This window comes from Atractosteus spatula, chromosome 4 (genome assembly GCF_055471065.1).
Source record: "Atractosteus spatula isolate fAtrSpa1 chromosome 4, fAtrSpa1.hap1, whole genome shotgun sequence".
NCBI lineage: Eukaryota > Metazoa > Chordata > Actinopteri > Semionotiformes > Lepisosteidae > Atractosteus > Atractosteus spatula.
In genome coordinates, this window is record NC_142709.1 from 14,651,640 (window position 1) to 14,675,877 (window position 24,238).

At 42.7% G+C, this 24,238-nt stretch overlaps 1 protein-coding gene across 2 annotated transcripts in view; it reads left to right on the forward strand.

The window, feature by feature from the left end:
• Positions 1-23,945, forward strand: part of wwc3 (WWC family member 3) — a 54,537-nt gene extending 30,592 nt beyond the window's left edge. For both annotated transcript variants that reach the window (XM_088913325.1, XM_088913326.1), the window contains 17 exons: positions 2,929-3,078; positions 3,900-3,973; positions 7,354-7,602; positions 9,450-9,539; positions 9,877-10,418; positions 11,132-11,252; positions 13,904-13,981; positions 14,349-14,435; positions 15,453-15,645; positions 16,755-16,928; positions 17,605-17,750; positions 19,415-19,562; positions 20,478-20,642; positions 20,994-21,086; positions 21,252-21,482; positions 22,121-22,248; positions 23,101-23,945. In XM_088913325.1, coding sequence (XP_088769451.1) covers positions 2,929-3,078; positions 3,900-3,973; positions 7,354-7,602; positions 9,450-9,539; positions 9,877-10,418; positions 11,132-11,252; positions 13,904-13,981; positions 14,349-14,435; positions 15,453-15,645; positions 16,755-16,928; positions 17,605-17,750; positions 19,415-19,562; positions 20,478-20,642; positions 20,994-21,086; positions 21,252-21,482; positions 22,121-22,248; positions 23,101-23,167 — 2,736 coding nt within the window. In that variant the 3' untranslated portion in view covers positions 23,168-23,945. The remainder of the gene's footprint in view (positions 1-2,928; positions 3,079-3,899; positions 3,974-7,353; positions 7,603-9,449; positions 9,540-9,876; positions 10,419-11,131; positions 11,253-13,903; positions 13,982-14,348; positions 14,436-15,452; positions 15,646-16,754; positions 16,929-17,604; positions 17,751-19,414; positions 19,563-20,477; positions 20,643-20,993; positions 21,087-21,251; positions 21,483-22,120; positions 22,249-23,100) is intronic.
• The last annotated feature ends 293 nt before the right edge of the window (positions 23,946-24,238 follow it).

The following is a 24,238-nucleotide window of genomic DNA, read 5'->3' on the forward strand; positions in this document are numbered from 1 at the left end:
ACTGTTTAACTTCTGAAATAGAAGGATGGAGCTAATTTGCTTCAAAACCAGCGTGTTTTTCTCAGGAACATACCCAAACCCCGCCAAACAGACAACTACCCACTGATGTTCACAATGACTCTGCCGTTGTTGCACCACACTTAAAGACCTCGTTTTCGATATCTTGATAAGGTGCATTCAGTTATTTCCCTGAGTTTGATTTTTATATATAGTAGCTTATAGTTCATGGTACAAGCTATACTTCTTTCACATAGCTGCTCATATGTGTCATGTTTGAGTTGATATTTATGTTTCTGAAAAGGTTTTATCCTGTGTGTACCTTTGTACTCCTTGCATTACCCTGGAATTGGTTCTTTCGTAGAAAACATATCTAACATTTTTAAATCTTTTAGATTTATGTGTGGAGTTCATATTCCAATATAGGACAAAATATTCCTCTGGAGTTGTCCCTTTGTCTTATGAGACAAAAAAAAAGTGCCCTCCATTTCAGAATTCTTTCACAAAGAAGCAAACCCTGTGTATTCATGTGCAACATTGCCCCCTTGTGGATTGTTTAACACCTCAGATACTTGGAAGATAACGGATCTGGTTTGTCAGGCTTCGGTTTTAATCTTAAGACTTGCTTACCTCTATCAGCTAAAACCAACTGCTTTTCTCTTGTCTCAGCTCACAGCTACTAACCCTGCAACCACACACAGACTAATAGCGGTTTCTTTGGCTGTAGGCAATATGATTAGCATCGTGGCAAGTTTATCTGTATTCCACAAGTGTGTCTGCAGAACCCCAGATTTGGGATTGTAAATTCTTATGATTACGTCACGTGATTCTGTGTGCTGATTCTGTTTTCCTCAAAGGAAAAATTCAAGTTAAAGAACGAAATTAAAATTTGGAGCGTTCCTACCAATGCTAAGTACCAAAAGTAAATTAGAGGTAGGTGGTGCTCATTTTGTTTGGTGCTGAAACTAAAGTGCCACAATAGTAATGAAGAGTTAAATTTGGCAACTCACCCTTTATTGATTTACATCAGTGCAATATGACCAATATTTATATAATTGTATAATTAGTATCGATCAGTTCATTAATACAACCATGTTGACATTTTGGTGCTGCACAGAGCTTACTCAAAACACATTCATGTGTTAGAAACCATGCCGGCTTTTAAAATTCAATAATATATTTTTTTAACAATTGTGATATTGATGTTTTCTCATCTGAACACAATGATCATTTTAATTTATGAATGTGGAGTTTGAATGCTCTTCAAGTGTTCATGAGGGTTTCCTCTGGGTTCTCCAGTGTCCTCCCACAGTCCAAAAACATACTGGCAGGTTAATTGGCTTCTGGGAAAACTGGCCCTGGTGTGAGTGTGTCTGTCCTGTGATGGACTGGCGTCCTGTCCAAGGTGTATCCTGCCTTGCTTCTGTTACTTGCCAGGATAGGCTCCGGCTCCCCCGGAACCCTGAATTAGATAAAGCAGTTAAAATGGATTTTCTTTTTGATAAAAAATGCTGTTTATAACATGTTGCAAGAAAGGTGTGACTTACACCAAAACATTGACATGCCGGTATGGAAGAATACCAATGTCAAATGGCCTCCTGAACTGTATGGTATGAATATAAATGTAAATAAGTTAAAACGTTTTCTTCAATGAGGTTTTTGTTAGTGAGGAACTTTTTCCTTTACCAATGTTGAACAAGACTACGTGAACCGAGACTTAAGAATCTGGGCAAAACTGGCAAAGTACATACTTAAAGAAGAGAGGAATTTGCATGGTGAATGTATTTCAGTGGTCTTGAGTGTATTTGTATATATAACATTTCTATGTTTCATGCTTTTAGAAGGGGAGTGGTCACTATAATCTGTTTCATTGTCTTGGAATCGTTCCGTTTTTTCTATATACTCTTAGAAAAAAACTGATCTAAGGAGTGTGGTCTGGGGTTGTGTGTGTCAGTAACTTATTTAAAACAGCACTAAATAATTGATTATGCTGGTAAAACACAGTACACCACAGTGGCCAAACCTGGAGTTCTACATGACATAACATAGGACTGGAAAAGCAGAGGAACAGGGGGCTCACTCCACTACTTTTTTGTTTTTTCTTCTGTGTTATCCTATTGTCAAAACAAAAAAAAAATCTCATTACATCAGACCTAGATGAGTAACCCTGAGTAGAAAACCTGCATCATTCTTCACAAACTTATTTCTGAGAAACAAGCCATCTTGAGCACTTTTAAACTTGTAGACAAAAGGCAAAATGTCATGCACCTTACATGAAGACATAAAAAAAAACACTTCAGTGCTAAAAAAGACATGTTGAAATGAAGACGAGATGGCCTGAAAAGAAATGTGGTATTACTGAGGTGTTACAGACTCTCTCAGTGGGCAGACATTGTGTGTCTGGTCTGGAGAAGCACCTTCCATCACTTCTGTCCAGATCAACCCCCACATCTCAGTGCTATTGAAAACTGAAGGAATAACTGACCGATCAGTTGAGTCCCACTTAACTCACAACCTCCTCTGGATGAAATCCTGCTCGATTATAACTAGATGGGAAAGGACTGCAACTATTTCAGAACCTTCAAATAGATGCCACTTCCTATTAAAGCTGTCCCTGTTGCCCATTGGATCTCATAACCTTAGTCACGGGAGCAGACTGATATTTTGGCTCCTAGTATGTTTATGTTTGACATTCATTATAATTTGCAAGAGGGTGCTCTTCTGTTGTACAAATGAATTGCTTTATTGTATAAAACAATGCATGTCTTGTTGCTATATCAGCTTGGTTGAGTAAGCATGGCATAAGAGAAATTTGCCATGGTTTCCAAAGGTTCAGGGCAGCATCTGTCCATACCGCAGTCCTAGCTCTTTTTCCTGAGCTCACCATCACACCGGTTTACCTGTTGACCACGCCCTGCTTTGTATTTGCAGAGCCTAGCAAAGCTCACGATTGGCTTCCAGAACAGCTGCTGTCTAAGCGACTCCCTGCAGGACCTCCAGAGCAGCCCGGCAGCTCTCAGTGACTCCTGTTTACCTCAGCAGTACTGTGATACGGGCTCGCAGACTGACATCATTGGAGAGGTATGCGGTGCTGAGAACTGAGGTCCTGTTATACAGTATGACCAACTGGCAAACAGGGAAGCCTAGAAACAGGGGTAATTGTGATTGATTTCCATTTTTATGCATTACTAGAGGTTATTTTTTGCATTAAATTATGTTTTTTTTTATTTTTAGTGAAAGTGAACTCATGAATTTGGCCTGATTTAAGAATATCAAGATTTATGATGAGAAAGCATGAGAAACACGAGTTATAGTCCTTCTGAGGAGATTAGTCATTCTTGAAAGAATAACCAGTCTCTCCAGCAGAGAAAAAACAATTTTGGGAATGATTTTTTTTTTCCACTAAAACAATGGAACTGTGTCCACCACAGATACAGAACACTGTTTGCGGTCAGTTCATTACTTGAATAACTGACTCTTCGGCAGTTTTTTACGTACAAGTAAATGTCAGTTCTTTTGATTTCAATAGTGCTAGCCCAAAAATGGTGCTATTGTTTAATTTGAATATTGGAGCTTTAAATAGGATAATTATTGTATAATTGTTTACGAAACTTGTCTTGTTAAATCTGATAATGAGGAAAACAACAAAAACTAAACAATTAATGATAGTTTATAATACACAGTCTCAGGTAACATTTAACCGAACAAAAAGATGGTAGCAACTGTAAGTAAGGTGGAGCTACTCCATTATATTTATGAAGACAGCAACATTTTCTGCATTGAAAATGCATGCTATTTTAGAAATATATTTGATATTTATGCCATTCATCTTGTCTGTATTTTCTATTACATATTTTAATATACTGTACAATTTATACCTAATGACATTATTTTCTCTGAAGTTTGGATCCCGAGAATCCTCAAGACTGGTGGACAAAGTGAGACTCAACTGGCAGTATGAAGAAGCCAAGAAAAGGTTGGTGCATGATGTACGGTATTTCACGAGGAATGACAACACCCAAGATGATGGCGTCACAGAGCGAAATTTTGTGGCTTAATCCACTTGTCTGAGGGCTGATCTCCCAGCCAGAGGACAAGGAGACCAGGACCCCCATGCAGGGTGGCCAAGGGGCAGCTGCAGAGGTAGAGATGGGGTGGAGGTGGGATGCAAGAGACATGCAAGAGAGAGAGAGAGGGATCTCATCGGTATTTCTAGCGTTTGGGAGAGGAATGGATTATCAGGAGCGATTGCTAATTACTGACAGTCTGATTGAGCGTGGTTGTTGTCATCCCTCCCAGACTTTTGTTACAAGCTCTCATTAGACCCTCGACTTTAGAATCAGTTTGCAGGCACCCTCAGGTGTAGAGTGGACAAAACATTATCCTCATTAAGCTGAGATTTACAAGGGAAATGCAGTGGGTCTGAAATCTAGTCTTAGATGTCCATTTGTTTGATTTGCACAAAACGCGCTGTGCTAATTTAAGACATAGGATATATGTCTTCCGATCTCATCGTCTTGTCCAGCAGAGCAGGTCAGAGTTCTGGCCTCTCTAAAAGGGTGTCTGTTCATGGAAGACCCACTGTAGCTCTGTGAGGCCAATTTGTCACTGCCAGCCTTTTGCCAAACCAGCCTGTGGGAACAGAAACACAAATGTGGTGTTTCCTTTGGGTCATCAGAGAGATGTCCAAAGGCTTTTTTGATGTCAGCGTTGCACTTGAACCGGCCAGTTATGTGTAAATGTTTTATGAGTGTGTGTACCTTGGGTTTTGAGCCAGGATTTCTGGCTGGTGAGCAGAGCAGCTCTGAATGCTGTGCTCTTTAGGAAATAAGCTTGGTGGTCACATTCTTCATTTACCATGCATTCCTGCCCCCTGGGCCTCACTCTGACACTGTGGAGCCTTTGTGAGTGAACACAGTGGGACAGCTCCACACTGCTCTGCCTTCCTCCACATGGCACTGCCACCGCCTGGCATCCGAGAAGAGCTCCTGGCAGCACAAAACATGAACCCTACTACCCCACCATCATCTCAGATGGTTTTACATTTTTTATTTGGATTTTGAAAAAAGAAGGTAGTTAAGATATTAAAGACTGTTTCTTTTTTTTTTACAAGAAATTAGTTAAATCCAGACAGTCATTATTTGTTCTTTTCCAGTGCCGTATTTCCCTTCTCTAACTGTAGGAGATTCATACTATGTTTTTAGCATATCAGTTTTTAACCTTAAAGATGATGGATATGTGAAAAATCATATCTAAAATGAATTCCTTAATCTGGTCATTTTGCCAGATGTACTGATAGATAACATCAACATGCAGAATTATTTCCTGTTTATTTAAGTACTTATTAAATGTTGACTGTTAGGGAACATTTAATAAGTACTTAAATTAACAGTAAATAATTCTGCATGTTGATGTTATCTATCAGTATAAAGTTTATATGTGCATAACAACAAGGAGGTTACATTTTTTTGTTAAGGCTCTGACAAAAATTAAGCCACTGACTTAAATAATAAAAGTGTACAGTATATAGCGCTTTTCTGGACACTCCACTCAAAGTACTTTACAGGTAATGGGGACTCCCCTCCACCACCACCACCACCAATGTGCAGCACCACCTGGATGATGTGACAGTAGCCAAAGTGCCCCAGTACACTCACTACACACCAGCTATTAGTGGGGAGGAGAACAGAGTGATGAAGCCAGTTAACAGATGGGGATTATTAGGAGGCCGAGATTGATAAAGGTCAGAGGGAAATTTGGCCAGATACACCCTGGATGGGACGCTAGTCCATCATAAGGTACATACAGACACAAACACACACTCACACACACTTGGGTTAATTTTCCAAGAAGCCAATTAGCTTGTTAGGAAACTGGAGCACCTGGGAGAAACCCATGCAAACTCCACACAGATACTGTAGCACCCCAGGTCTGGAGCTGAACTGTGCCACCCAGGCTTTAGATAATATATCTGGTAACATTCAAAGATGAGCCCCTTTGAAGTAGTTTATTTGTTGGGTAGAAAGAACATAATGTTATTTGTAGCGACTAGCCGGAGGATATTAACAAAGTTCAGAAGAACTGCTTATCCAGCAGGCCTGGCAAGAGAGATATTGTGAATGGCGCCATTGCCTCGTTTTAACGAGATTGGTATTTCCATGGAGACAAGACGGCCACACATGCCAGTGTATGACTTCAGTGGGAAGGGAACAGAGAGAGAGACCTGTGGAAACTCACATGCTCGGCTTGTGAGTCACAATTTAAAACTCCAGAACACATAAAACAGTGATTCAGTGTTTTGTGAGCATGAGCCAAGTGCTGAGATAAGAGTCTAGAAGCAGAGAATGAATACACCTGTTTGTGCACATTTTGCACAGGTAGCCACATCCTTGGAAAGTCAGTTCAATCTGATGAAACGTAGTAGTCGTACTCACAAGCTCACACATGCACACACGTGCAGAACATTTCATTTGACGCATACAGTATTTCCAACTTTACGCACCCAAAGAGCATTTCATTTCAGTCTGGCCAAAGAATTACAAAACACTGAGGCCCATTCTGGGTATGGGGTATGAGTCATGCTGAAATTTCAAAACTGACCATGTAAAACTTCATCCACACAGAAGTATTCATCATTCTTCTGTATTATATTCAGTCTAATGTATTTGCTCTTGTATGTATGTGTGTAGATGCATGTTGCATGCATGATTACAGCAGTGTTCATATCCCATGTGTTAGAATACTCCACTACTTCTGCAGAGGCAATTGTTTTGTGCCGATGAAATAATACCTCTATGACTGGAAATTGTGAGAAACTGTCAGAGTAGGAAAGTTATCAATTTTATAATAGCTGATTTTAGAGTATCACACAAGAAGTTAATTTAAACAGTGAGAAGAATGGGGCAGAGACCCGTAAATGGTACAGCATGTGGGACTTACATTACAAGTTGAATGAAGATTGAATGGAAGTTGATTGGAAGTTTGATGGAAGCTGGTGGAAGCTGCTGGCTAAAGCTACTAGTTGAAGCTGTGTGATGTTGGTTGGAAGGCTAAAAACAGACAGAAAGATACATCAGACGATGTACAGTGTACAGGTACAGTAGCTGCGTTTCACTCCATTATCCATCGCGACTGTTGCAACTGGGGAGTAGATGGTTGAGAGGAATAAGAATATCATATTCCAGAAAGATAAGGACTTTTATCAGTACAGTCTGTCTTTTCTACAGACTGCACTGTGCAAGACGAGCTGTACAGTGGGGCTGACATCTCACCTACTGTAAATCCAGTGAGCCTCAATTCACTGCAAAACACAGGGGATGTGTTTTGACCTTTCAAGCTCTTTTCTCCCCCCCGCAGAGTGTCCGGTATCCAGCACCAGCTGGCCCAGCTGGACAGCGAGAGTTGGCCGGGCCGGGCCGAAGCAGACCGCGACCGCGACTGCCTGCAGCTGCTGCGGGAGAAGGAGGCCCTGCTCCAGGAGCTCACCCTGCTCAGCCAGCAGCGCCGCTCACCCGAGCAGCAGCTGCACCTGGAGGCCGAGAGGAGGCGGCTGGAGGAGGAGGTGCAGAGGGCACACGCCACGGCCGGGCACAGCGCCAGCCAGAGGTTATAAGCCAAGCACTTATATTAAAAATCATCGGGATTCCCATTAACAATGGGGTGCATCTTGCGTTTACACTTGAACAGATCTGGTAGGTTCAGGAGGCTTAGTTTATTCACTGTATAGGTTATAAAATTACATTAGGCAATTATATGCTAAAAAAGCACATATTTGAGGACAAAAATCAAAGAAAGCCAAATGTTTGAATACATTTTCTAATTTGATCATTTTTTTAATTGCGGGCCCAGAAAGTAGTGTCTTCTTTCTCTTACCCAAATACCATTTGGCTGAGATCAGAACTATTGCACGGACATACTGTAGGATATTCATATAATGTGGTATAGATTGACAATAATGTTTAGCAGACTGGCAGCTGATGAAATACAGCAGTACAGCATTCTGAGGCACACTTTCTCTGGGTCTGTTGGTTTTATCCGGGCACAGACCACACAGTATGCTGGCAAGAAATGCCAAAGAAAAAAACATATCCCGAATTATCCAGCCGGCAGTTTTTGTCCTGCGAGCTGGCATTATAACATGTAACGTCTGAAAAAAATAGATATTTGCTCCAGCAGAAACACTATATTATAGATTTCATATAAAGAGTTAAATTAGCTTATTTGAAGAGATTTTTCTGTTTTTACCTATGATATGCTTGCTTGCTTGGGTACAGTGGCACAGGGATCCTTTCAATTTCTCCAGAGCTGTCTTTTCCGAAAGACATACCTCCCCTCTGGCCTTTCTGGAGTGAAGAGCATTAACTGTGCTTTTCTTGAGTGCATGAGAGACTGTGAAAATCATTTCCTTGTGTGAAATGAGCTGGAAAGATGTTCTCAGCAAGGAAACCTACCAGCTTTTGCCCTAGTTTTTCAAATCTCCGTGGTCTCAAGACATAAAACGATAGATTATGCATTAATATTGAATGTTAAAGGGCTTCACTTAAGTTTCAAGCAGGGTTTTAAATCCAGATAGCTGAAAGACAAACTATAAATATGAAATGGGAAATGCTGAGATGCAAGAGGATGCTGATGAATAAGATGTAATGTGTTTCTATTGACTCAACATTTAATTCTTTTAGGCAGTGTGGGAAAAGAATAAAAAGGCAAACAAAAAGTGAGGATATATAGTTAAAGTGTAGAATGTAAATCAGAGGATATTATGTTGAAATTATATAATGCGCTTATAGGACCGCATTTAGAATATTGATTCCAGCTTTAGTCACCATGTTATAGAAAATATTGCTGCTCTGGAATCAGTCCAAAGAACAGCAGTTCATGATTTAGTCATGAACTGAGAAGACTACATGAGAACCTGATCCAGGTTTTGAAAAAATCCTCAAAAGGCACCAACAAAGTCGGTCCAGCACTGTTCAAAATGAACTGTGAAACATGAACCAGGGGACACAACCGGGAATTACACATACGTGCATTTATAACTGAGTACAGGATGTCGTTCTTTCCCCAAAGGGCTGTGAGTGTATAGAACACGCTATCCAGCCATGATGTTGATGTCTTTCAATAAACAGATGGACATTTACATCAGTTAACTACTAACTACTAAATAGGAGCCAAATTGCCCCCTCTAAAGTTTTAAATAAAAGTATTTGTGTTTTTATTGTCATTGTATTTTGGTAAAAAAAAATCCAATGTTAATGTATTTATTTAAAGTATATTTGTATGTTGAAGTTTCTTATGAGTTCGTGTAAAACGTGTAAATAATACTGGATAGATATATATATAAATGTTTGCCCCTTTACGATGTGTAGCCACTACTTAATTATATTTTCCAATTGACTCTAGTACCATGCCACTTCAGTAACAGTAATGGATGCTTTTGTCATTTTTTTTCTCAGGATTCTTCAACAAGAGAAAAGAAACATTCTTCTGAGACAGCTGGAAGAAGCGACGCGGATCACCACATACCTGCATTCGCAGCTGAAGAGGTGAGCTGTTCCCCATGTGGCTGTAGGTTTGCTCTTGAAAGGAAGGCTTGTACTGAGATTCTCCTACTGTTAACGTGCAGGCTTGTCTTTTTTTATTGATATGCGAGCTTTGTCCGGATCTCGTTCAAATTTTTTCATTTTTGCAGACGGGTTTATGTGTTGGTCTATATCTTTACATTTTAATACTGCACACAGCAAGGTCTGAAAAAACCACTGGTTGGTTTTTCGAAGCTGTCGGACTGTCTGGAAACCACCTCCCTCTCAGTATGAAATAAAAAGGTCCCCCCCCCCCCCCCCAGCTCATCCTGATGGAATCTCCCCTCTCTTTCCCCGTCAGCTTGTCCGCCAGCAGCCTCACCATGTCGTCGGGCAGCAGCCGGGGCTCCCTGGCCTCCAGCCGGGGCTCCCTGGCCTCGAGCCGGGGCTCCCTCAGCTCCGTGAGCTTCACCGACATCTACGGACTGCCCCAGTACGAGCGGCCCGAGGGGCCGGGCGACCCTGACCCGCACCTGCGCTTCCACCTGCCGCCCCCAGAGGCGGTCTCCCGGGACACCGTGGCATACGGGCCAGACCCGCTCAGCCCGGGCAGGGCCCCGCGGTCCCTGGACACCCCGCGCTCTTTGGCCTCCCTCTCGTCCCGCTCCTCCCTCTCCTCCCTCTCCCCCCCCAGCTCCCCCCTGGACACCCCCTACCACACGGCCTCCCGCGACTCTCCGCTGGCCCAGATGACGGAGGAGTACGTGGAGCTGGCGGGACGGGGCCTGCTGGAGGGCCTGCGAGGCCACGGCCAGCCTGCTGCCAGCACCGGCGCCGGCGCCCACCTGCCCGAGAGCAAAGCGCTCAAGGACAGCGCCCCCCAGGGGTCACCTGCCATTGGAGGCAAGTTGAATAGACTCCGGGCCTGGCTGTTAAACGGGCGTTTCTCCCAAAACTGGCCTTCACAAGTTCCCACGTGATTCCCAAGTTCGTCAGAAACATGTACAGTAGCGTAGCAGTTTGAAAGTGTGTCAAGGTATCTGCTGTGTAACCATTTAATTTCCTAGTACTTCTTTTTTTGCAATCTGCTGCTGAAATGTCATATCGATACGGTACATTCTGTGACGTTTACAGGCTAGGATTACAGTTACCATTGTAGTTTAGCTAACATAATCGTTTTGTTTGCTTTTCGATGCAAAAAAGTCAAAGTGTTTAGCATGAAGAAAGGGAGATCTAACTTTTGATTGTTGACCAGTTTGGATTGACAGGTGTTTGGCTTACTAAAACCTGCAAAATGTGGCCAAATTTCTTTTTTGAGGAAAGAACAAAACAACACTTTCCTGCATTGCAAATTCCTCCCGTAGCACAGCAGAAACATCACAAAATGTCTAGGTGTTGTAAAAACCCTAACCCTAGCTGAAGGCAAAAATTGTCCTTGCTTTTGATTGCAAAGCCTGATATAACCCGGCACCTTATTTTTCTGCTTGTCATTTAAACTAGATCACTGTACTGGTTTAGCAACCTCGTATCATTACATTACTGATGATTACTTGAGGGGTCGCTGAGTGTAGCTGAGGGAAGTGACTAAGTGAATCTACCCCTGCACTGTCTTTCAGGAGTGACCCTGCGCTCTAACAGTGCTGGCAGAGCAGGGCGCAGGACCAGGAGGGTGTCCGCAGGGCTGTCCGAAGACGCTCTGGCCACAGACAGTGGAGTCTTCGAGGCCTGGAGCAAAAGGTTGAGTATCTGTCAAGAGAGTTCTCTGTGTCCTGCAGAAGAATAATGTACAGTACTTCTAAGTCTGAAGTAGTTTCCCTCTCTGAAGGTTCTCCTGACTGTGAATTAGATTATTATTTAAACAGGTTCTTTCTCTCTCTTGCCATGCTGATATCACCCAGTGAGGGCTGTTTTAGGGGATAGTATATTCAACGGAGCTGTCTACTTTAAAATGAAGCATTAAATTAATGGACAAAATAGTTATTTTATTTCCTGTGTGTAAGACCTTGCCTGGTACAGTATGTTTAGAACAAACTATTCCCATAATGTACCATCCATCCATTAACAGAAAGCTACTTGCTCTGTGAACCCCAGCCTGTCCCAGAAGCACATGGTGCAAGGCAAGGCAGGACGAGGAGCACATTCCTGCTCTACCCAGCGACTCATCACAGGTCCAAGGGTGAAAAGGGCAACTAAAAACTGCCAATCAAACCTAGCCATGACTATGAGAGATACCAGGGAATCAGAGTACCTGGCAAAACCCAGCACAAACTAAGGAAGAACACTCAGACTCTACACAGACAGGTGGTTGAAGCTGGAATCAAACCCAGGACTCTAGAGCTATCCTGTTCATCAATAGCACAAACTGTCACACCACTGCAGTCCCAAAAATGTACTGACTTATAAACCCCGAACTATAAAAACAATCTCCTGACACCATCTAGTGGTTATAATGTGTAACTTATTCTTACGTTAATACAGTGTACTGCTGCAAAACAAGACAAAAAATGTTGCAGTGTCCACCACTCTTGACTTTTTTTAAACCTACAATAAGAGTTATATAGGGAGGGTGTTATAACACATGTGTTTGTGTTTTAAAATTTAAAATAATATTAATATTTATGGTTTTATACATTCTTATGATTTAGTTTTTCTAACAGTCTGGATTTTCACACTTTGGTTCCTCTGCTATACACATTTAGTTGCCTTGATAACATGCAACACCTTCAGCCAATACTGTGTTTCCCAGCTGGTTTACTGTATGTTATCAAAGACATTCAAATAGTTTCAGTTTTGAAAAAACTACGCTTTTCTTCGAGTTTGTGTGCTTTTGGGGTATATCTATCCAGATGACTTATAACACAAAGCTTCTCCCTGTGTCTGTGTCCATAAGCTGATCTACTGTTACAGTGGATCTATTTCTTAAGCTAGTCAGTCAACCTTTAAAGGTGAAGTGTTTGAATTGGGATGGGGCTGTCAAGTAGGCACTAAGTCTGACGTTTTGATTTTTTCAGACCATCACGTCTGTTTTGAGTCCTGGCAATGAATGATGAATGGAACTAAATACATTTGTTAAGAACTCTGCCATGTACAGTTTAATCATGTTAGATTCATAGATTCAAAATATGTCTGATTCTAATCTTTAATGCTGAGCACTATAATACAGGTGTGCTTTGTAAATCTGTACAGTATGTTAATACCTTGAGTTGAGATAATAATACATTTAGATGTTTTTGATCTTGTTTCGACCCTTCATTTAGGAAAGGAGTTAGTTTTTCCCCAGTTTGTAAGGAAAAATTATGAACTGTTTACGGTCTGTCGCCAAACACAGGACTTGTTGTTATTTGTACAATGAGTTAAACTAATAAACAGGTCTGCTTCCATCTTATATTTCGCTAACAATGTAATGTGCTGTCTACATCGTCTGCTGTACTATGTACTGTATGTCCCAAGAGATCAACGCAAATAAGAATTCTAATGTAGATGTACATATGGTAATAAACTCCTCTGCATTCTACATGAATGGAGCTGTTGTAGCTCAGACAGCAAGGGCGTGTAGCTCCTGACCGCCCAGGTCAATCCCACGAATGGGCAAGTGATGTAGCTTGCTCTAGTTCCTTCCAGACAGCTCCCAGGTCCACTCAGCCTGCTTTCCAAATGAGTACCGGGGGGTTAATCCTTCCGGGGGAAATAGGCTCGCCAGAGCGTGATGCTGACCACATCACCTCCACCTCCAGTGTTGGGTGGTCAAGAAAAATGGTGGCCTTTGCCCCCCATTCCCCATGGGCCTTTATGGCCTGGAAAGGGACCTACCTGCCATCTACATAAATAGAGTGGGGAAGAGGGTACCAGCACTTGTGTTCCATTCAAGCACTGGTTGTTTTAGAAGTGTTTTCTTTACCAGCAGCTCATGACTGTAGGTACTATATACTGTACTGTATGTGTAACAAACACACTTAATATCTCTTCTCTCTACATGGCTCACTGCATTTGCTCAGAGGTGTGTGCTTAAGACAGAGGGTCTGCTTAATAACAAATGTGAAGAATGTGGCTCATAATCCTTTTGTATCACATCAGTCTGCTTTTTACTTCAGTCCACGCATTAAAAAATGTGGTTTAAGCTTTGTTTAAGCAAAGAAAAAAAAGAAATAACCTACTCTCTCAGAAGTTCAGGTGTGAGACTCAAACCTACTTCTCCTTCATTGATTATAACCAACACACCTTGGTTTGGACTGTTAGGCTATCGTGTCATTTTGTATGGGGACGGAAGTCGGGCTTTTTATATTCTATAATGTTTAATGTACAGTAAGTGTTCTTCAGGGTGAGTGAAGGTCATACCGTAGCTCAGTGAAACAAGGAGGCTCTTTACCTCTCTCATTCTGTCTCAACAGGTCTGAGGAAACAGAGGAGGGCTCTTATGGTAGCTATACTGCTGTGGGTGAACCTCTTCAGATCTATCTGGGTCTTCTGTAAGTGCGATCACTCCACTATAAACAATCAGTCAGGCAGTACTTGACTGCAAATTGAGCGAAAGAAAGTAATTATAAACTAATGATTGTGGAAATATAGTTTCTTGTCTAACAACACTACACAGTCATTGTTTCTGTCATATGTTTTTATGTATGGCCATTTTGTTTGCATTGTAGTAGTGTAAGAGCTTTTGAGGTAGAATGCAGGTCTCAGCTGTTTATCATTATTTTTGTGTTGTTTTCAATGTTTATTTACACTCTTAGGAGGCAGTTATTAATCAGTCCCATTCATGAAGACCTCGATTTATTTGAAAACAAGTTAACAGCTGAGAATGTTGCACATTACCTTGTGTTTTCTGTGTTCTAGGTATGATGTCGGTAGTGAATGCCTCTTAGTTCACCTGCTTCAGCTAAAGAATTTAAATGGGGCCCTTGTCAAAGAAGGTTTTAAAATGTAAGTTGAAGAGTGAAAACATGGGTAAAAAATATGTGCACGTTTTTTAAAAAGTTGCCAACTACACATTTACATACTGTAGGAGACATTAAGAGGTTAAGAATGTTCAGGTAGAATTAAATAGTGTGTGAGTGTTAGGTCTCACAAGTGACAGCCCACTGAACCTCAGCAGGTGTGAGCCTGGTCAGTACCTGGATGGGAGACCTCCTGGGAAAGCTAAGATTACTGCTGGAAGAGGTTTTAGAGGGGCCGGTAGGGGGCGCATGTCCTGCGGTCTGTGTGGGTCCTAATGCCCCAGTATAGTAATGGGGATACTATACTGTAAAAAGGCGCTGTCTTTCGAATGAGATGAAAAATGGTGATCCTGACTTTCCATGGTCATTAAAAATCCCAGGGCTTTGCTTGAAAAGACTAGGGGTGTTACTGACAGAGTCCTGGCATCCTGGGCAAAATTCCCATTGGCCTTTACCAGTCATGATCTCCTAATAATCCCCATCTATGAATTGGCTTCATCACTCTGTTCTCCCCCCCACTGATAGCTGGTGTGTGGTGAGCGTTCTGGCGCACTATGGCTGCTGTCGCATCATCCAGGTGGGGGCTGCACATTGGTGGTGGTGGAGGGGAGTCCCCATTACCTGTAAAGCACTTTGAGTAGTGTGTGCAGAAAAGTGCTGTGTAAGGAATTATTATTATTCAAAAAGTAAAATAAAAAAAAGAATCTCGGACTTGTTTGCCTTAGTTATAATAAATATAAATATTTATATACATATTTATTACAATATATATAATTATGGTTAAGCATCTGAATAAAGGAATACTTGAAATGTTCAAATCCTGGATTTTTAGATCAGTGTATTAATTACCCACAGTGTTTTATGATCAGTAATGATGAGGCAGAATTCCAGAGGATGGGAACTAGGCAGAACTATTATGTTCACTCCCCTGGGATTTTATTTCTATAGCTCATTCAGCATAAGAGGACCCCCCGTTCTTAAATGGTATTTTTTTTTCTTGCAGCTATGTGAAGCTTCACTTGCTGCCGCTGAACTCCAGTTCGCCAAACACTTACTGTTGCAAAGCTTTGGAAGCACAGACACTGTTAACCTTAAACGAAGGATTCCGTATTCCCATTCCTTCTGCTGCTCTGGAATGCAAGAGTCTTCAACTGTGTGTGTGTAGTATAGGCCAGCAGGCTCAAGAGGAGATATTGGTAAGTTAAGTTATTCAAAACATGTTCTCTTTTACCACCGTTATACACAATCACAGCACAGAGAAAGAAAACCCGAAGAGACTGCCAAACTTTTGTTGGAGACAAGCAGGCGGTTCTTTGTGGATATTGCGACACCCCCGAGAATTGGTGTGCTGTAGCAAGTGATCTTTTAATAGGTGGGTCGAGGTAAACAGACACACAAAATGTAACTATAATGTAAAAAAAGTGTTCTTTTTTATAACACACGGCAGGGACACTACTCCAAAATCACCACAAAACACAGAACAAAAGGCTATATCTTCTTTCAGCTCCTTATTATTTTCAGTTCTTCTCTCGGGAAAAAGCTAAACTGCTTAATGGCTTTGCAAAATAACATCCTCTTCTCAGAATGAAAACTCACACAGTTCATCGTCCCAAGTGTCACAGTTCCACAATGTCCCCTCTGTCTCTTATACTGTGTTCTTTTCTTGGGAGCTTTAGATTCTTGGTTTTTAAATTACTACATGTCTACTAGCTGGTCAGGCGAGGGAGGACAACAGGACATTCCATACTTCTTCCTGGGGAATTAAGTTCAGAAAAAAACTTTCCTCTTGCCTGACGCTTTCACTTCCTCACAATATCCCTTACAATTCTGATATGTAAGATTGTAAATGGGACAATATACTGTATAACGGAGGGCAATGATTTGTTTGTACAACACCCCACTTTCTTATTTGATTGTGCTTTCACATTTCTTCCCTGCAAAACAGTGCAGATCAAAATTACGATTTACAGCACTATTTCAAAAACACTATTTAGAAAAAAAACAACCTAGAATTTTTATGAAGGCTAAATGCCTAAAATTTCTTTTAAAATGTACAAAAAAACGATCTGTACAAGCAGAAAGACTACAGGGTAGTGCGTTTACTAGAGGCACTTCTACTTTGTGGGAGTATTGAACAAGCTCAGACCACGTAGCTAATGATGAGGAGGGCTGAATGACCTCCTCCTGTTTGTACATGAGTGAGGAGCTGCTGGGCTTCCTGCTCCAGCCTGCTTTCCCTGTGTCCTGAGGTGGAGTGAAAGGGCTCTTCTGAGGGGGTGTGTTGGTGCTGCTGTGTCTCCGGCAGGGGGTGGTCGAGGTGGCCCTGGCAGACTGTGAGGGCTTCCCAGAGATGGTGTTTCAATGGCACAGAGTCCAGACACTGGGCGCAGCTGATCTGCACAGGAGAGGCAACGGCGGCCGGCTCACAGACGACAGCCTGCTGGAGCCTCTCAACACTGGAATGGACGCTAAAGCCGCGGTCAGTGCCTTTAAGCCAGTGCAGACTGGATGTTGCTGCACTCTTGACTGGGTTTCCTCAGAAAGGAACTCCACCCGCCCCTTTCCTAAACTGCGTCATCCAATCCTCGGTCGCGGAGGAGCTGGAACCTATCCCAGCAAGCAACGGGTGCAAGGCGGGGTACACCCTGAACGGGACGCCAGTCCACCGCAGGGCGCACACACTCACACCAGGGCCAGTTCTCCCAGAGGACACATCCCATGAGATACCCAGATTCCCAGCACTGCACTGTCACCCAGAAAGGAACGTCTTCACTTTGTTCCCAAAATGATCCGATCAACTGGTAAAGCGAGTCTCCTCTGTAATCCTCAAGGCCTTGTAATGTAATTGGTAGCTTTAATTTCTGATGGACAGACATGAGAATCAACACCATGAGACCGTGTTTGGGCTTGTTTCAAGAACAAACAGTTCTGCTGTTTTTGATAGAACCTATTTTAGACAGAAATGTTGGCCAAAACTTTTGTTTTGTAATGTTCATGTCCCAAATAAATAACAGCAAAATCCAGTAGTACAAGAGAGACTCGTAGGCTGCAGAAGTCAATTTGGATCTCAGTAACAGAGTCCAGCAGTGATGTACTGTATGATAGTTCTTCTCCTTCGCTGTGGTGTGTATGACATCCATCTCTGTTGTCCCCAGGACTCGGTGTCAGCTCTGCTTGCTCGCACAACAGCCCAGCTGGAGGCCGTCGAGAGGGAGCTGGAGAGAGGGAAACTGGAGTTCTCCGAGGACGAGCTCCGGGAGATGGAGAGGAAGGAGGAACAGGCCGAGGCTGTATCCGAGAGGTATGAAACAGCTAGGGGGGCATTATTGTTCCATCACATTCCACAGACTACCAAACAGTCAGAGCAGTGATGTAGAAGAACACTTGTCTTTGCAGTCCAGTGTACCACTTTAACAGTTTTTCATCTTATGGACCGATCCGACCTGATTCATGGTCCTGTGCTCACTTGAATTCATCTAACAAGCAAGACATCACAGCAACTGTGCAAACACCTTAATACCCCTTTTATCTAGCTATCCCAACCTGGAGACTTTTGGGGAAAGACATCTCTTCTTAAATTATGGGGCACTAATTATAGGCATTTCAAACATACTAGTACACAACGCAAGGTATTTTGTAAAACACTTAAAGCTTTTTGGATTTTTCAGTCTTAAAAACAGGAAATAGAGTAGCATTAAAACAGTTATTTTGATACATAATTTTAAATATACAGTTTTTGATATTCATTTTTACCAGGTTATATTAACAATATACACAAAGATTCTGGAGAGGATTGCTTTAGTGCTGCAATTATTTAAGATGAAAAGGAGGTAAAACTTTGCTGGAAATACTCTGAAATAAGGTAAAGCTGCAGAAATTGTTACAATTTATTTTTGAGCTATGAGCATCTCATCCTACGTTAAATAAGTGCATTGGGTTCAATTAAAATGTTAAAGTAGTAAGTAAAAGACTAAATAAATACCTTTTTCAAGGTTAGATGTTTACAGATAACAGATGGACTTGGTTTCTAATTTTAGTGATGTCCATCAAATCTTTTAAAAATGTCAATTGTCATGGGTGGAATAGCTCAGGGACCCTCCCACATGTAAACGCTACTTGGTGTAAAAAGTGTTCAGGTTTTATTCACACTTTTATAGCAAAAAGTTATGGAACAAAACAAGAGCCTAGCTCTGTCTGAACTCTACCTTAACAAGCTGGGAAGCTAAACTGCTTACTGATTTCAAAACACAAGGCTCTCTCCAAGACCTTTCTCAAAGAAATTCTTTCAACAACTCATTATTTCACATCCCTGGGCTTGCAGGTCAGTCTGTGCTATCTGGCCAGCAGAGTTCAATAACCTGAGATCTGTGATTTTAAATGGCACTTGACCAGCCGTTCTCCATCAGCTGGCCCAGTGACTGAGGTGGCCGATCATTCCCCACTGCCTTCTGGGAAATATGGCTTCAGACAAGAACTGCCATCTTGTCTGAACCTTCTGCTCCTCTTACACTGTGTAAACAGAATGTGGAGTGATCTCTACCCTTAAAGGAAACTCCAGAAAGAATGCTATTGCCTTTTTTGACAAACGCTAAATGCTGAATCCTAATGAGCTAGAATGACGCCAGGCCCCTGTATAACAGGCAAGTACATGAAGGTGTATTCTTTAATCCTGTGTAGAATCATTGCATTTTACATTACAAAATATAAAATCATCACATTTTGAAATAAAGCCCCATTATTTATGGAATGATGCTATGTTAGTATTTGTTTCTGTGTAAACTATAGCCATGTAATTCATGATATACCCTAATACCTCTATGAACTGGTGGCTGATTGACTTATTTGCATTCCTAATTCAATTATATGCTGTAAATGTGTAATAATGTGCACTGTTTTCATTCCACAATGCCACTGTTAGCTACTCACGTGGAAAGTGCATAGCGAGCGCCTGTGCTTTCCTCGCAGGAGCTGGCAGGCGGAGTCGGTGGACAGTGGCTGCAGCAACAGCACGGCGTTCGCAGCCCAGTGCGCCGAGGGGCTGTGCGGCGAGGCGGCGTGCACTGAAGCCGAGGGGCGCTGCGCCCCGGCCAGGACCAGGAATCCTCCCCTCAGGGTAACCGAACGCAGGGGCGCGGGCTTGCCTGCAGGCACTGACGGCTCAAAAAGAAAACCTGCCGTCTTGGCAAGAGAGAGAACACGCGGACCCTGATTCCAAGTAGATTTAAAAATCACGGAAACGATTTTAGAAAGGGAGGTGAACCGGTGAAGAGGATTGCCGACATTTTGAGTTCTGTAGAGGAGGAAGGTGATACAACACAAAAACCGGAATTGCTGTGTAAAAATATGACTTGTTATATTGTAGAGTTTAATTATCTGTCAATGTCATGTCATTTCTAAAATACAACTCTATTATAAAATAAACCAACTGCACAAAGAAACAATGTTACAGCGTTCTTAGACCCCCAGTATGGTATCATCCTGCAAATCAGAACTGTCAGCCCAGCAGGTGTGAGCCTGGTCTGTACCTGGATGGGAGACTCCTGGGAAAAACTAAGGCTGCTGCTGGAAGAGGAGTTAGTGGGGCCAGCAGGGGGCGCTCACCCTGCAGTCTATGTGGGTCCTAATGCTTCAGCATAGTGATGGGGACACTATACTATAAATAGGCACCATCCTTTGGATGAAATGTAAAACTGAGGTCCTGACTCTGTGGTCATTAATAATCGCAGAGCATTTCTCAAAAAAAGGTTATTACCCCAGTGTCCTGGCCAAATTTACCCCTGGCCTTTAAAGATCATGGCCTGCTAATAATCCCCATCTATGAATTGGCTTCATCACTCTGTTCTCCTCCCTAAGTGAAGGGAATTATTGTTATTCTACTGCTTGTATTGCATGCCTTCACAAGTGAGCCAACAGCAGCTCTCAAAACCTAGCTCGGCTCGGGCAGCACGGGTTAATAATGGGAGAGGCAGGCCGGCGGGGAACGGTCAGCAGTCATGTGTCTGGGTGCGATGATGTCACGTCTCGGCAGGTGGACAAGGAGACCAATACCGAGGCCCCGTTCCCGGAGCAGGCGGCGGTGCGGCGGAAGGACCGGGGCGGCCGCTGGACCCACGGCTCCCCCTTTGTGCGGAGCAGCACCATCGTCCGCTCCCAGACCTTCTCCCCGGGGGCGCGAAGCCAGTACGTGTGCAGGGTGAGTACGCCCCCTGGTGGGGCCCTGCGGCACAGGCAGCTCCCCGCCCGCGTGCGGAATTTTCCGTCCACTTTTTCTTTTTAAATGGAAAATAAAAATTCCGTTATTTGCTTTTGGCAAACATTTGGACCGCATAAGAAAATCATTTTATTCGCAATTTCGTGTTTGACAGTAACAAACATCGAGACCTTTTCCGAACCGTTGGACAATGTTTCGTGCTAAGTTAGCGGACTCAGAGACTCTGGGTGTGGAGAATTTTGATCTCAAACATAAATTTTGCTTTTCAAATAGCGTGATAATCCTGTGCTTCCGATTAATGTTTGTTAAATCTTTTCACTTTTAACTTTTCAGCTGTACCGTAGCGACAGTGACAGTTCGACGCTACCAAAAAGATCTCCATTTGTCAGAAATACATTGGAAAGGCGGACCCTGCGGTATAAACAAGTAAGTCATATTGGGTTTTCTTGTTGCACAAAGCAAAGGCGAGGACAGAATGAAAACACATGAACGTCTTAAAATCCCCTAATATAAAGTGCATCTGTGACTTTCCCCGTGTGAACGCAAATCAGTCCGCTGACATTGTGCCTTGGCGGCCATGTTCCTCTACAGCAGTCCTACAGGTCCTCTCTGGCGGAGCAATCCATGCGAACGTCCCTGGACTTGGAGCTGGATCTCCAGGCCTCCAGGACTCGGCAGAGGCAACTGAACGAGGAGCTAGGTGCCCTCCGGGAGCTGAGGCAGAGGCTGGAGGAAGCTCAGAGCCGAGGCACTACAGAACTGCCTCACTGGGCCCTGCGGGATCAGCGCTTCCGCAACTTCCTGTGGGAGGCGGAGAGACAGGTACTGTATGCCAGGGGTGCCTTCAGATGGGAGAGGGAGGTTTATACATCCTGGGTGAGGCGACACAGAGAGGGGGGGACAGCTGGAGCCGACTTGCGCTGAGCAGAGCTGACAATGAAACTGGTGCCCACAACAACAGTCCAGCAGTCCAAAAATGGAGGACAGTTTAAATCCACTACTTAGCCACAAGGTAGAAACTGAGAGAGACACATCCATTCAGCCATTTTGTTTACTCCTAGTGAGGGTCATGGTGGTAACAGGCCGAGCAGAGTAGAGCAGACTCCCCAGTCCCCAGCAACAGTCCCCATGTCCTCCTAGAGATTCCCCAGATGGCCCCAGGTCAGCCAGGGCATATAACCCCTCAAACGTGTCCTGGGTCTGCCACAGGGTCTCTTCCCATTGGACTGTGTCTGGTACGCCTCCAGTATGAGGCACTGGGCAAAACTGGACAGCAAAAGAAAAGGAAGAGATGGAGACATATGTGATTCTGCAAACCGGTTATTTTTTTACAGTCGTGCTGACAACCTGAGTACACAAAATGTGACAGTCTGACATCGTCTGTGCTGACTCCTGCCGTAACTGTAAACTGAGGGCAGCCACACGTCATGATTAACCGTCTTACGCTACGTCCCCTGCAGGTGAAGCAGAGCAAGCACGAGCAGCGGCAGGAGGAGGTGGTGGAGCGGAGGCTGAGGAAGGCATCCAAAGAGATCCTGCAGATGAGGGGGCAGAGCCAAAAGGAACCACTGCCTGTTCAGACTTTCAGGTCAGGGCAAAACAGAACCTAGAAGACAAGCTTTCTCATGAGCAGTGAATAGCTGGGGCTGCGGTTACTGAGGCTGACCAGCTGTAATCCCTTTCACAGTGCCCTGACACTCTGCTTGAGGGGATGAACGCAAATCCCATAAGTGGAGGAGAACAGCAACAGTCTTCATTGTTTTATAAAAACCATTGAATCATACCATTAAGCCTGCCGCTCATAGCTGGCAGCCCAATGAAGCTCAGCAGGTGTGAGCCTGGTCAGTACCTGGATGGGAGACCTCCTGGGAAAAACTAAGGCTGCTGCTGGAAGAGGTTTTAGAGGGGCCAGTAGGGGGCGCTCACCCCACGGTCTATGTGGGTCTTAATGGCCCAATGTAGTGACGGGGACACTATACTGTAAAAAGGTGCTGTCCTTTGGATGAGACGTAAAACCGAGGTCCTGACTCTCTATGATCATCAAAAATCCCCAGGCTTTTCGTGAAAAGAGTAGGGGTGTTACCCCGGCATCCTGGCCAAATTTCCCATTGGCCTTTACCAATCTTGGCCTCCTAATATTCCCCATCTACAAATTGACTTCATCACTCTGTTCTCCTCCCCACTGATAGCTGATGTGTGGTGAGTGTACTGGCGCACTATGGCTGCTGTCGCATCATCCAGGTGGGGCTGCACACTGGTGGTGGTGGAGGGGAGTCCCCATTACCTGTAGAGCACTTTGAGTGGAGTGTCCAGAAAAGCGCTATATAAGTGTAAGGAATCATTATTATACCTTATTCTTGTAATGTTAGAGATGAACCAGCACAGCAGTACAGTCACCATGAGTCTAATTGTTGTTCTGTTTCATTTTGATTGCTTACAGAGAGAAGATAGCATTTTTTACAAGACCAAGATTCAACATACCTCCTCTACCAGCTGATGATGTATGAAAGCTTCCCCTTCAACACTCAATATGTTATCAAATATGAAGTATTTGTCTGTTTTTGTGTTTAACTTCATGAAGTAATTAGAACGTACTGTAGGTAGCATTACTTTAAAGAATCAAACTTGTGCTAAAGCTATTAATATGCAAGTTTTGTAAAAATAGAAAAAAGCAAAACAAAATGTCTACATTTGTGTGTGTATACACACTCAAATACGTATGCATATATTTTATGTAACTATTGACAACAACAAGGCTAGGTTTTCCTTGTTGTAAAAGTAACATCTCTGAAAAAGCTATTTTATAAAAGAACAAATATCTTCTTACACTTGTACAAATGTTTTTTTCTGATGTTTGCTTACAAAAGGCTGGAAGACGGGAACAAAGTCAGTTTAGACAAATTCACTGTACTGTAATTTATTTTATAGTACTTTTCCTTGAAGGAAAGGAATAAAACACCCTTTTTTATATAACGCTATAAGAAGTAGCACTTCAGTATTTTGACATACAGTGGAATGGAACTTTTGGCTGATTTTGTTTCTGTTACCTGATACTGAAAAAAAAATTCTTTGCATCATCTTTTATTGTCACTTTTTTATCTACTTTTATTATATTTGTTATTAATAAATATTACTTGTACTTTGCAATATATATAGATAAATATATATTAAACATTGTATTCAAAACGTTTATTGTATGTCTGTAATAACATCTGCAGTGTTTTCACTGTTGTGAAGATTTACTATTAAACAAAGAGCAAAGCTTGGGTTTTGTTATTTTATGCAGAATACCTTCAGAATCTTTTGTTACATTTTATAGCAGTTTGCTAGTATCGTAGATACAGTAAGAAGGATGTGTAAAATCAGAGGTGAGTAAACTAATAAATGCTTACAAATTATGATAATATCGAATTTAACCTATGATAAAATCCTGAAAGATAGTGACAGAGCCAAACCAAGGACTTCTTCAGCAGTTAAACTTGGGCCACAGGACACAACTGGAAACGAATGGTAGTCACTTCATTTATTCTGATTAGAATGAATTGTAAGGCTACTGTACAGACTCACAGAATTAGAAC